General features: G+C 43.1%; 1 protein-coding gene across 1 annotated transcript in view; it reads left to right on the top strand.

The window, feature by feature from the left end:
- Nucleotides 1-979: 979 nt before the first annotated feature.
- The window catches only part of LOC120035658 (xylosyltransferase 1-like), a gene marked incomplete at its 5' end in the record, with an annotated part of 68,396 nt that continues 57,096 nt past the window's right edge, over nt 980-12,279 (top strand). Inside the window, 2 exons of the mRNA XM_038982233.1 lie at nt 980-989; nt 10,957-11,129. Of these exons, the coding sequence (XP_038838161.1) occupies nt 980-989; nt 10,957-11,129 (183 nt within the window). The remainder of the gene's footprint in view (nt 990-10,956; nt 11,130-12,279) is intronic.

Genomic DNA, 12,279 nt, shown 5'->3' on the forward strand with positions numbered 1-12,279 from the left:
ATAGATATAATGTTACTAATGTTACTGTCCCATAGAGGGTGAGTTAATAGATATACTGTTACTGTACCATAGAGGGTGAGTTAATAGATATACTGTTACTGTCCCATAGAGGGTGAGTAATAGATATACTGTTACTGTCCCATAGAGGGTGAGTTAATAGATATACTGTTACTGTCCCATAGAGGGTGAGTTAATAGATATACTGTTACTGTCCCATAGAGGGTGAGTTAATTTATATACTGTTACTGTCCCATAGAGGGTGAGTTAATATATATACTGTTACTGTCCCATAGAGGGTGAGTTAATATATATACTGTTACTGTACCATAGAGGGTGAGTTAATTTATATACTGTTACTAATGTTATTGTCCCATAGAGGGTGAGTTAATAGATATACTGTTACTGTCCCATAGAGGGTGAGTTAATAGATATACTGTTACTGTCCCATAGAGGGTGAGTTAATAGATATACTGTTACTGTCCCATAGAGGGTGAGTTAATTGATATACTGTTACTGTCCCATAGAGGGTGAGTTAATAGATATACTGTTACTGTCCCATAGAGGGTGAGTTAATAGATATACTGTTACTGTCCCATAGAGGGTGAGTTAATAGATATACTGTTACTGTCCCATAGAGGGTGAGTTAATAGATATACTGTTACTGTCCCATTGAGGGTGAGTTAATAGATATACTGTTACTGTCCCATAGAGGGTGAGTTAATTTATATACTGTTACTGTCCCATAGAGGGTGAGTTAATTGATATACTGTTACTGTACCATAGAGGGTGAGTTAATTTATATACTGTTACTTTCCCATAGAGGGTGAGTTAATAGATATACTGTTACTAATGTTACTGTCCCATAGAGGGTGAGTTAATAGATATACTGTTACTAATGTTACTGTCCCTTAGAGGGTGAGTTAATAGATATACTGTTACTGTCCCATAGAGGGTGAGTTAATATATATACTGTTACTGTCCCATAGAGGGTGAGTTAATAGATATACTGTTACTGTCCCATAGAGGGTGAGTTAATAGATATACTGTTACTGTACCATAGAGGGTGAGTTAATTGATATACTGTTACTGTCCCATAGAGGGTGAGTTAATAGATATACTGTTACTGTCCCATAGAGGGTGAGTTAATAGATATACTGTTACTGTCCCATAGAGGGTGAGTTAATTTATATACTGTTACTGTCCCATAGAGGGTGAGTTAATTGATATACTGTTACTGTCCCATAGAGGGTGAGTTAATTTATATAATGTTACTGTACCATAGAGGGTGAGTTAATTTATATACTGTTACTGCCCCATAGAGGGTGAGTTAATTTATATACTGTTACTGCCCCAGAGAGGGTGAGTTAATTTATATACTGTTACTGTCCCATAGAGGGTGAGTTAATTTATATAATCTTACTGCCCCATAGAGGGTGAGTTAATTTATATACTGTTACTGCCCCATAGAGGGTGAGTTAATTTATATAATGTTACTGTCCCATAGAGGGTGAGTTAATTTATATACTGTTACTGTCCCATAGAGGGTGAGTTAATTTATATACTGTTGCTGTCCTATAGAGGGTGATTTAATAGATGTACTGTTACTGTCCCATAGAGGGTGAGTTAATTTATATACTGTTACTGTACCATAGAGGGTGAGTTAATAGATATACTGTTACTGTCCCATAGAGGGTGAGTTAATTGATATACTGTTACTGTACCATAGAGGGTGAGTTAATTGATATACTGTTACTGTCCCATAGAGGGTGAGTTAATAGATATACTGTTACTGTCCCATAGAGGGTGAGTTAATTGATATACTGTTACTGTACCATAGAGGGTGAGTTAATTGATATACTGTTACTGTCCCATAGAGGGTGAGTTAATAGATATACTGTTACTGTCCCATAGAGGGTGAGTTAATTGATATACTGTTACTGTAACATAGAGGGTGGGTACATTGTGTAGAATTTACTGTAGAGATATAGGCCCGGTCCAGAATCAAGCCCTAACTCCTATCCCCTATAGACTGTACAGCTGAAGGAACTGAATAGGTTGAAGCAGTATGATAGTAGTTCCACTCTGCCCTCTGATCAGATCTATAGTAATGCCTAATGCTCTAGGGGGATGTGGGGAAGGGGTTGTTCCTGGATGGGCCATTGAGTGGAGAAAACTCTTTGGCCCGTACAGTTGTTTCTGGACTGTGGTCCTTTGTAGCTCAGTTGGTAGAGCATGGCATTTGTAAGGCCTGAATTGTGGGTTTGATTTGTAAAATGTATGCACGCGTGACTGTAAGTCACTTTGGAGAAACATGTCTGCTAAATGACATATATTATAGAAAACTATCACTTAGCTATGCTCACATTGCAAAGGTTTAGAGGAATTGAGGCTGGGTGGTAGTATGGGGAATGATTGGAGAGCAGGCTGTTCCTGGATGTGAACAGTTTGGGTATACTGGATGTGAACCGTTTGGGTATACTGGGTGTGAACAGTTTGGTATACTGGGTGTGAACCGTTTGGGTATACTGGGTGTGAACCGTTTGGGTATACTGGGTGTGAACCGTTTTGGTATACTGGGTGTGAACCGTTTGGGTATACTGGGTGTGAACAGTTTGGTATACTGGGTGTGAACCGTTTTGGTATACTGGGTGTGAACCGTTTGGTATACTGGGTGTGAACCGTTTTGGTATACTGGGTGTGAACCGTTTGGTATACTGGGTGTGAACCGTTTGGGTATACTGGGTGTGAACCGTTTGGGTATACTGGGTGTGAACAGTTTGGTATACTGGGTGTGAACCGTTTTGGTATACTGGGAGTGAACCGTTTGGGTATACTGGGAGTGAACCGTTTGGTATACTGGGTGTGAACCGTTTGGGTATACTGGGTGTGAACCGTTTGGGTATACTGGGTGTGAACAGTTTGGTATACTGGATGTGAACCGTTTCGGTATACTGGGTGTGAACAGTTTGGTATACTGGGTGTGAACAGTTTGGTATACTGGATGTGAACCGTTTGGGTATACTGGGTGTGAACCGTTTTGGTATACTGGGTGTGAACCGTTTCGGTATACTGGGTGTGAACAGTTTGGGTATACTGGGTGTGAACAGTTTGGTATACTGGATGTGAACCGTTTGGTATACTGGGTGTGAACAGTTTGGTATACTGGGTGTGAACCGTTTGGTATACTGGGTGTGAACCGTTTTGGTATACTGGGTGTGAACCGTTTGGTATACTGGGTGTGAACCGTTTGGTATACTGGGTGTGAACCGTTTGGTATACTGGATGTGAACCGTTTTGGTATACTGGGTGTGAACAGTTTGGTATACTGGGTGTGAACCGTTTTGGTATACTGGGTGTGAACCGTTTGGTATACTGGGTGTGAACCGTTTTGGTATACTGGGTGTGAACCGTTTGGTATACTGGGTGTGAACCGTTTGGTATACTGGATGTGAACAGTTTGGTATACTGGGTGTGAACCTTTTGGTATACTGGATGTGAACCGTTTTGGTATACTGGATGTGAACAGTTTGGGTATACTGGGTGTGAACCGTTTGGTATACTGGGTGTGAACCGTTTGGTATACTGGGTGTGAACCGTTTGGTATACTGGGTGTGAACCGTTTGGTATACTGGATGTGAACAGTTTGGTATACTGGGTGTGAACAGTTTGGGTATACTGGGTGTGAACAGTTTGGTATACTGGGTGTGAACAGTTTGGTATACTGGGTGTGAACCGTTTGGTATACTGGGTGTGAACCGTTTGGTATACTGGATGTGAACAGTTTGGTATACTGGATGTGAACAGTTTGGTATACTGGGTGTGAACAGTTTGGGTATACTGGGTGTGAACAGTTTGGTATACTGGGTGTGAACAGTTTGGTATACTGGATGTGAACAGTTTGGTATACTGGGTGTGAACAGTTTGGTATACTGGATGTGAACAGTTTGGTATACTGGATGTGAACAGTTTGGTATACTGGATGTGAACAGTTTGGTATACTGGATGTGAACAGTTTGGTATACTGGATGTGAACAGTTTGGTATACTGGATGTGAACAGTTTGGTATACTGGATGTGAACAGTTTGGTATACTGGATGTGAACCGTTTTGGTATACTGGGTGTGAACAGTTTGGTATACTGGATGTGAACAGTTTGGTATACTGGATGTGAACCGTTTTGGTATACTGGGTGTGAACCGTTTGGGTATACTGGATGTGAACAGTTTGGGTATACTGGGTGTGAACCGTTTGGGTATACTGGATGTGAACAGTTTGGTATACTGGGTGTGAACCGTTTGGGTATACTGGATGTGAACCGTTTGGTATACTGGATGTGAACAGTTTGGGTATACTGGGTGTGAACCGTTTGGGTATACTGGATGTGAACAGTTTGGTATACTGGGTGTGAACCGTTTGGGTATACTGGATGTGAACAGTTTGGTATACTGGATGTGAACAGTTTGGTATACTGGATGTGAACCGTTTGGGTATACTGGATGTGAACAGTTTGGGTATACTGGATGTGAACAGTTTGGGTATACTGGGTGTGAACCGTTTGGGTATACTGGATGTGAACAGTTTGGGTATACTGGATGTGAACCGTTTGGGTATACTGGGTGTGAACCGTTTGGGTATACTGGATGTGAACCGTTTGGGTATACTGGATGTGAACAGTTTGGGTATACTGGGTGTGAACCGTTTGGGTATACTGGATGTGAACAGTTTGGTATACTGGGTGTGAACCGTTTGGGTATACTGGATGTGAACAGTTTGGTATACTGGATGTGAACAGTTTGGTATACTGGATGTGAACCGTTTGGGTATACTGGGTGTGAACCGTTTGGGTATACTGGATGTGAACAGTTTGGTATACTGGATGTGAACCGTTTGGTATACTGGATGTGAACAGTTTGGGTATACTGGGTGTGAACCGTTTGGGTATACTGGGTGTGAACCGTTTGGGTATACTGGATGTGAACCGTTTGGTATACTGGATGTGAACAGTTTGGGTATACTGGGTGTGAACCGTTTGGGTATACTGGGTGTGAACCGTTTGGTATACTGGGTGTGAACCGTTTGGGTATACTGGGTGTGAACCGTTTGGTATACTGGGTGTGAACAGTTTGGTATACTGGGTGTGAACCGTTTGGTATACTGGGTGTGAACCGTTTGGTATACTGGGTGTGAACCGTTTGGTATACTGGGTGTGAACCGTTTGGTATACTGGGTGTGAACCGTTTGGTATACTGGATGTGAACAGTTTGGTATACTGGGTGTGAACCGTTTGGGTATACTGGGTGTGAACCGTTTGGTATACTGGGTGTGAACCGTTTGGTATACTGGGTGTGAACAGTTTGGTATACTGGGTGTGGTACACTCGAGCATATTTGACCAGATACTCTTTCATATTATATAAAAACAATTGCTAGAACATTCTGTTTGTTAGTCAATCATAGTAATAGTGTAATCATCGTGTGACAGCTTGATAGAGGCTATTCTGAAACATGTTGTTTGTTTTGTCGTCATGGCCTGTGTATGTACTGTCAATGTTTGAGTCCCAAATGGCTCTAATCCCTTTATCGTCCACTTCTTTTGACCAGGGCTCATAGGGTTCTGCTCAAAAGTAGTGCACTATGTAGGGAATAGGGAGCCATTTAGAACATATTCCCTCTCTTTTTACAGCAGGAAAATACAATATCCCCTGAAGCTTAAATAAAATCTGTTTTGACTTAGGCACACAAACACAAACATTTATGCACGCACACACACACACACACACACACACACACACACACACACACACACACACACACACACACACACACACACACACACACACACACACACACACACACATTTATACACACACACAACACACACACACACACACACACACACACACACACACACACACACACACACACACACACATTTATACACACACACACACACACACACACACACACACACACACACACACACACACACACACACACACACACAGAGATACACACACACACACACACGCACGCACACTACACTTCCTGTTGTTTTACTGCTAATAATTCTAATTCATATCAAAGTCAGGCAAGAAATGTGTTTCTTGGCTGATGAGAAATTTGTGCGAGAGAATGGAAGACACTTTTTGTATGTACACCAAATTGCTTTCCAATTTTCATTCTGTTCAGCCAAGCTGGCCACAGAAATGCAAGTTTGCACACACAGACTGACACGCACGCGCACACACACACACACACACACACACACACACACACACACAGACAGACAGACAGACAGACAGACAGACAGACAGACAGACAGACAGACAGACAGACAGACAGACAGACAGACAGACAGACAGACAGACAGACAGACAGACAGACAGACAGACAGACAGACAGACAGACAGACAGACAGACAGACAGACAGACAGACAGACAGACACATATGCACATGCACACTTACAACCACACACAGACAGACGGATACACACAGGAACGCACAAACTCTTCCTTTCTCTCTCTTTCTCTCTCTCTCTCTCTCTTTCTTACTCACAAACACACACACACACACACCGCACACACACACTTTTACAAGTAGACTGGTTGAACATCTGCAGGTTGGCAGAAGTCTCCTGTAAGCAAAATCTGTGAGCTTGCCACCATCGGTGAGGACCACGCATCAATGTTTAAAGAAACAACACACACACACACACACACACACACACACACACACACACACACACACACACACACACACACACACACACACACACACACACACACACACACAGGAGTGTATGGAGGACATGTGGAGGAAAGGAGAAAAAGCCAGAACGATACATGGACATCTGGCCAGACATAACCAGACACTGTGCACCCACAATGACTGTGTAACCTTGTAGGCTACTGGACACTACTGGCTACACTTCCAGAAGATGGAAGGTAATGCTTGTCTATCTGGGACTATTCCAGTGGTTGCGTCTGAAATTGCACCATAGTCACTTATAAGTGCACTACCTTTGAATAGGGTGCCAACACACCATGACTGCACCTTGTGAGTCCACCATGACTGCACCTTGTGAGTCCACCATGACTGCACCTTGTGAGTCCACCATGACTGCACCTTGTGAGTCCACCATGACTGCACCTTGTAAGTCCACCATGACTGCACCTTGTGTGTCCACCATGACTGCACCTTGTAAGTCCACCATGACTGCACCGTGTGTGTCCACCATGACTGCACCTTGTGAGTCCACCATGACTGTGCAACTTTGTTCTGTACAGCAATGTAAGCGAGGATACATATTCCCCAAGATGTAAACCAACGCTTGTCTATCAGTGAATATGCTCATGTCGTCTCCCTAGACCAGGGCTGCTAACACTCTTCCTGGGGATCTACCATTCTGTGAGTTTTCAGTCCAACCCTCTTCCTGGGGATCTACCATCCTGTGAGTTTTCAGTCCAACCCTCTTTCTGGGGATCTACCATCCTGTGAGTTTTCAGTCCAACCCTCTTCCTAGAGCTCTACCATCCTGTGAGTTTTCAGTCCAACCCTCTTCCTGGGGATCTACTATCCTGTGAGTTTTCAGTCCAACCCTCTTCCTGGAGCTCTACCATCCTGTGCGTTTTCAGTCCAACCCTCTTCCTGGGGATCTACCATACTGTGAGTTTTCAGTCCAACCCTAATTTAACACACCTGATTCTACTAATTAGCTGATCAACAAGACCTTAACTAGCTGAATCAGATATGCTAAATTAGGGTTGAACTGAAAACCTACAGGACAGTAGATCTCCAGGAAGAGGGTAGGACTGAAAACCCACAGGACAGTAGATCTCCAGGTAGAGGGTTGGGCAGCCCTGCCCTAGACTCACCATCGTCATCCCACTCCAACTGACAGTTTGATCAAAGGAGACGGGGGAAATTGAAAAGGGCTTATTCCTGGCGGCGTCGTGTAACAACACGGACGGCTAAATTAAATCACTTTTTCTTTTTCACTCCCTCTGTCTGTTCTGTCGTCTGCCACAATGTTGTTCCCTCTCTCTCTCTCTCTCTCTCTCTCTCTCTCTCTCTCTCTCTCTCTCTCTCTCTCTCTCTCTCTCTCTCGCTCTCTCGCTCTCTCGCTCTCTCTCTCTCTCTCTCTCTATGTCTCTGATGCACCAATCTGAATTTGAGGCGCTAACCTTGTTAGCTCTCCCTCTCGCTCTCTCCCCATGTCTCAGAAGCACCAATCTGAATTTGAGACACTAACCTTGTTAGCTACAAATTGTCCAATTTGATTTCATCGGTATTCTGTCCTTGAAGAGTTGGCTGGGTTAGCGTGTAGCTGTTAGCGCCGGCTCCATAGGATATGAGAGGGTATATGTTAGCATTAGCAGAGCCTCTATATGCTAGCTGGGCTATTGTCTAATGTCTACATGGTTGTAATATGTGGGATGGAACTGGCATCATCATTGGTTGATGTCAGTTGTCAGCCAATGACCTTACATGTTCGGTCACCACTAAATACGTAGCAGGTAACATCATTCGAGGCTTATTCACTTGTTTGCTGATTAAAAAATAAAACCGCATTTCTGTTCTATAAGACCTACATCTAGAACGAAGTACAAGATAGTTATACTCAGTCAGGTGAGACTTTAGTTGGATCCTTCGTTGGTACTGAGCAGATGTTGCATTAAAGGACTTTAATATTGGAAACTAAAAGGACATTTCTGCTCCTCTCCTCTTCCAACCTCTCGCATGACTGGTTGAGATGGACGGCCATGAGCTGCAGAAGTTACACAAGATGAAGGAGAGAGAGAGAGAGAGGAATGAAATGATGGAGAGAGAGAGTGCTGATAGCAGATGAGGGAGATGCAGTTTTAAAGATTGATGGCGATAGGAGAGAGGAAAAAGAGGGATGTGGCAGAGTCTGGCGTTTTTAGACCTATCTCGTCCCTGTAGGTGTAGAGACACACAACACATTGGCTCATTAGTTCAGCTAGCTAGCATATCACAAGCCTCAAAGTGCTTGGTGAAGCGCTCCGCCAATTAGCCTAGTGCCATCCTAGCCAGTGAACCTCCCGAGCTGCCTACCAATTACTGTTCAATCTGATACTGTGTGTGTGTGTGTGTTGATTCGTCTATCCTTGTGGGGAGCTAAAATTCCCAGAAGTCCCCACAAGGATAGTAAAACAAGGAAAATTCTCCCGTCTCTAGGAGGACAAAGGCTATTTTAAGGTTAGGGGTTAGGTTTAGGGTTAGGGTTAAAATTAGGAGTAGGGTTAGTGGTAGGGTTAGGATTTGGGTTACGGGGTAAGGTTTATGGTTAGGGTTAGATTTAGGGTTAGGGGTAAGGGAAAATAGTATTTTGTATAGAAATACAAAACGTGTGTGTGTGTGTGCCACTCCAGAAACATTTTCACCCAACACTGTCAACTAACTAACCAACCAGCCAACCAACCATAGAAATAGAATAACCAATCACAGATCCATTAACTTGAATGGGGCATGCCCATTCTAGTATTTATAGTTATTTGCAACCAACCACATTCACATTCAATATCCCATAGGCACAGCCAGGCTTCATAGTAACACACACACAGACACACACACACTCCGTCTTTCACACACACACACTCACACTCACACTTTTCCAACCACATTCACATTCAAAACTCCATATTAATAGGCAGGATTCATAGTAGCCAAACTATGAATAAAACAATAATTCCTGGGGGGAATTGGCTGATTGAGTGATGGGCAGAAGGCATGGCCAATTGGAGTCACGGGAGCATGTCTGTAGCCCCGCCCCTGTTGTTAGGCTTTAAATACAAGCAAGCAAAAGGTCCTGCCCTTCAATTGAGATAATTACAGTAGGAGCCTAGCTTGTCCAGACACAGGGAAGAAAGAGCCAGAAGGGGAGGGGCACCTTGTGATCTTTTTACCCCTGGGACAGCATACCCTAAGGGGGTTGAAACACTTACCACGTCCCCCGCTGCTGTAGACACAGGGAAGAACCGGGAGGGGCGCCTTGTAGCCTTTTTACCTCAGGGACAGCACACCCTAAGAGGGTGAAAGCACCCACCATCTTCTCCCCTCTTTTCTGTCCATCCAGGGACCAGAGCGAGTCGTGACATTGTCCACCACTGCCCTCTGGGAAACCAAGTCCCCTTCCCTCACAACACAGAGGACGAGATTACTGTCATTATCTCCTGAACAACCTTGTCCTCTCTGTCGTCAACAAACATAACGTCTCAATAAAGCTCTGTGTTTCCTGTAATTCCATAGGCCCTGTGAACACTAAACAACCACCATATGTAATAATGGTGCTGGATTGTATTCCCCTCGTACTTATTTGCTGATGGAGAACACAATACAAGACCAAGATAGAGGCTCTGAGCGGAAATCATTTTTTTAAGGCGTTTACTATTAGAAGGAAAGAAACCACTATATGAATCCGTGTGGCTTTTTGAATGGTTTCTGGAGAGAGCTGGAATTGTTTGATTGTGTGGTTGTGAGTTGGAATAGTCATTGTCTACTTACTTCCAAGTCTTATTCTGGGAGTGTGGTAGAGAGCAATGATGACACACTATCAAGCGAACTCCACCCCAAACCCAAAGGAATGGTTATAGGATTCCTATTCCTATCTTGTGGCCTTGCTAGTCATGGTTCAAAGAACTCTATGGTCACATAGTGAATGACACTCATCTCCTTGTGACATGCTTCTTCTTCTTCATACTATGCACAGTAACAGCTCAGTAACCTTGGAGTTACTGCGCCTCGTGTTCAGTATACCTTCCAGTGTATGAAGTATAGACGATGAACCTAATGTGTGTGTTATTATTCTGTCCACGTAAGGCAATTGCCAGCGTCTGGGAGGAAGACTCGTCAGAGAGTTCTACATACAGGTACATGTTTTATTCTCTGTATGAATGACTAACAACCTGTCTCTGTACGGTATTGTTGTGTTGTTCAGGTAAGGCCAATGCCAACGTGGTGTGGGAGGAGGACTCGTCAGAGGGCCCACCGTCGGCCCCCGTCAGGATAGCCTTCGTCCTGGTGGTCCACGGCAGAGCCTCACGACAGTTCCAGAGACTTTTCAAGGCCATCTACCACACCTCACACTACTACTATATACATATAGACCAGGTAAGACTATAGACTATAGACTACCATCTACCACACCTCACACTACTACTATATACATATAGACCAGACTATAGACTACCATCTACCACCTCACACTACTACTATATATATATAGACCAGGTAAGTCTATAGACTACCATCTACCACACCTCACACTACTACTATATACATATAGACCAGACTATAGACTACCATCTACCACCTCACACTACTACTATATACATATAGACCAGGTAAGACTATAGACTACCATCTACCACACCTCACACTACTACTATATACATATAGACCAGACTATAGACTACCATCTACCACATCACACTACTACTATATACATATAGACCAGACTATAGACTACCATCTACCACCTCACACTACTACTATATACATATAGACCAGACTATAGACTACCATCTACCACCTCACACTACTACTATATACATATAGACCTGACTATAGACTACCATCTACCACATCACACTACTACTATATACATATAGACCAGACTATAGACTATAGACCACCATCTACCACCTCACACTACTACTATATACATATAGACCTGACTATAGACTACCATCTACCACCTCACACTACTACTATATACATATAGACCAGACTATAGACTACCATATACCACCTCACACTACTACTATATACATATAGACCAGACTATAGACTACCATCTACCACACCTCACACTACTACTATATACATATAGACCAGACTATAGACTACCATCTACCACCTCACACTACTACTACATACATATCGACCAGACTATAGACTACCATCTACCACCTCACACTACTACTATATACATATAGACCAGACTATAGACTACCATATACCACCTCACACTACTACTATATACATATAGACCAGACTATAGACTACCATCTACCACCTCACACTACTACTATATACATATAGACCAGACTAAAGACTACCATCTACCATCTCACACTACTACTATATACATATAGACCAGACTATAGACTCCATCTACCACCTCACACTACTACTATATACATATAGACCAGACTATAGACTACCATCTCACACTACTACTATATACATATAGACCAGACTATAGACTATAGACTACCATCTACCACCTCACACTACTACTATATACATATAGACCTGA

This window comes from Salvelinus namaycush, unplaced genomic scaffold (assembly GCF_016432855.1).
Source record: "Salvelinus namaycush isolate Seneca unplaced genomic scaffold, SaNama_1.0 Scaffold1081, whole genome shotgun sequence".
Lineage (NCBI taxonomy): Eukaryota > Metazoa > Chordata > Actinopteri > Salmoniformes > Salmonidae > Salvelinus > Salvelinus namaycush.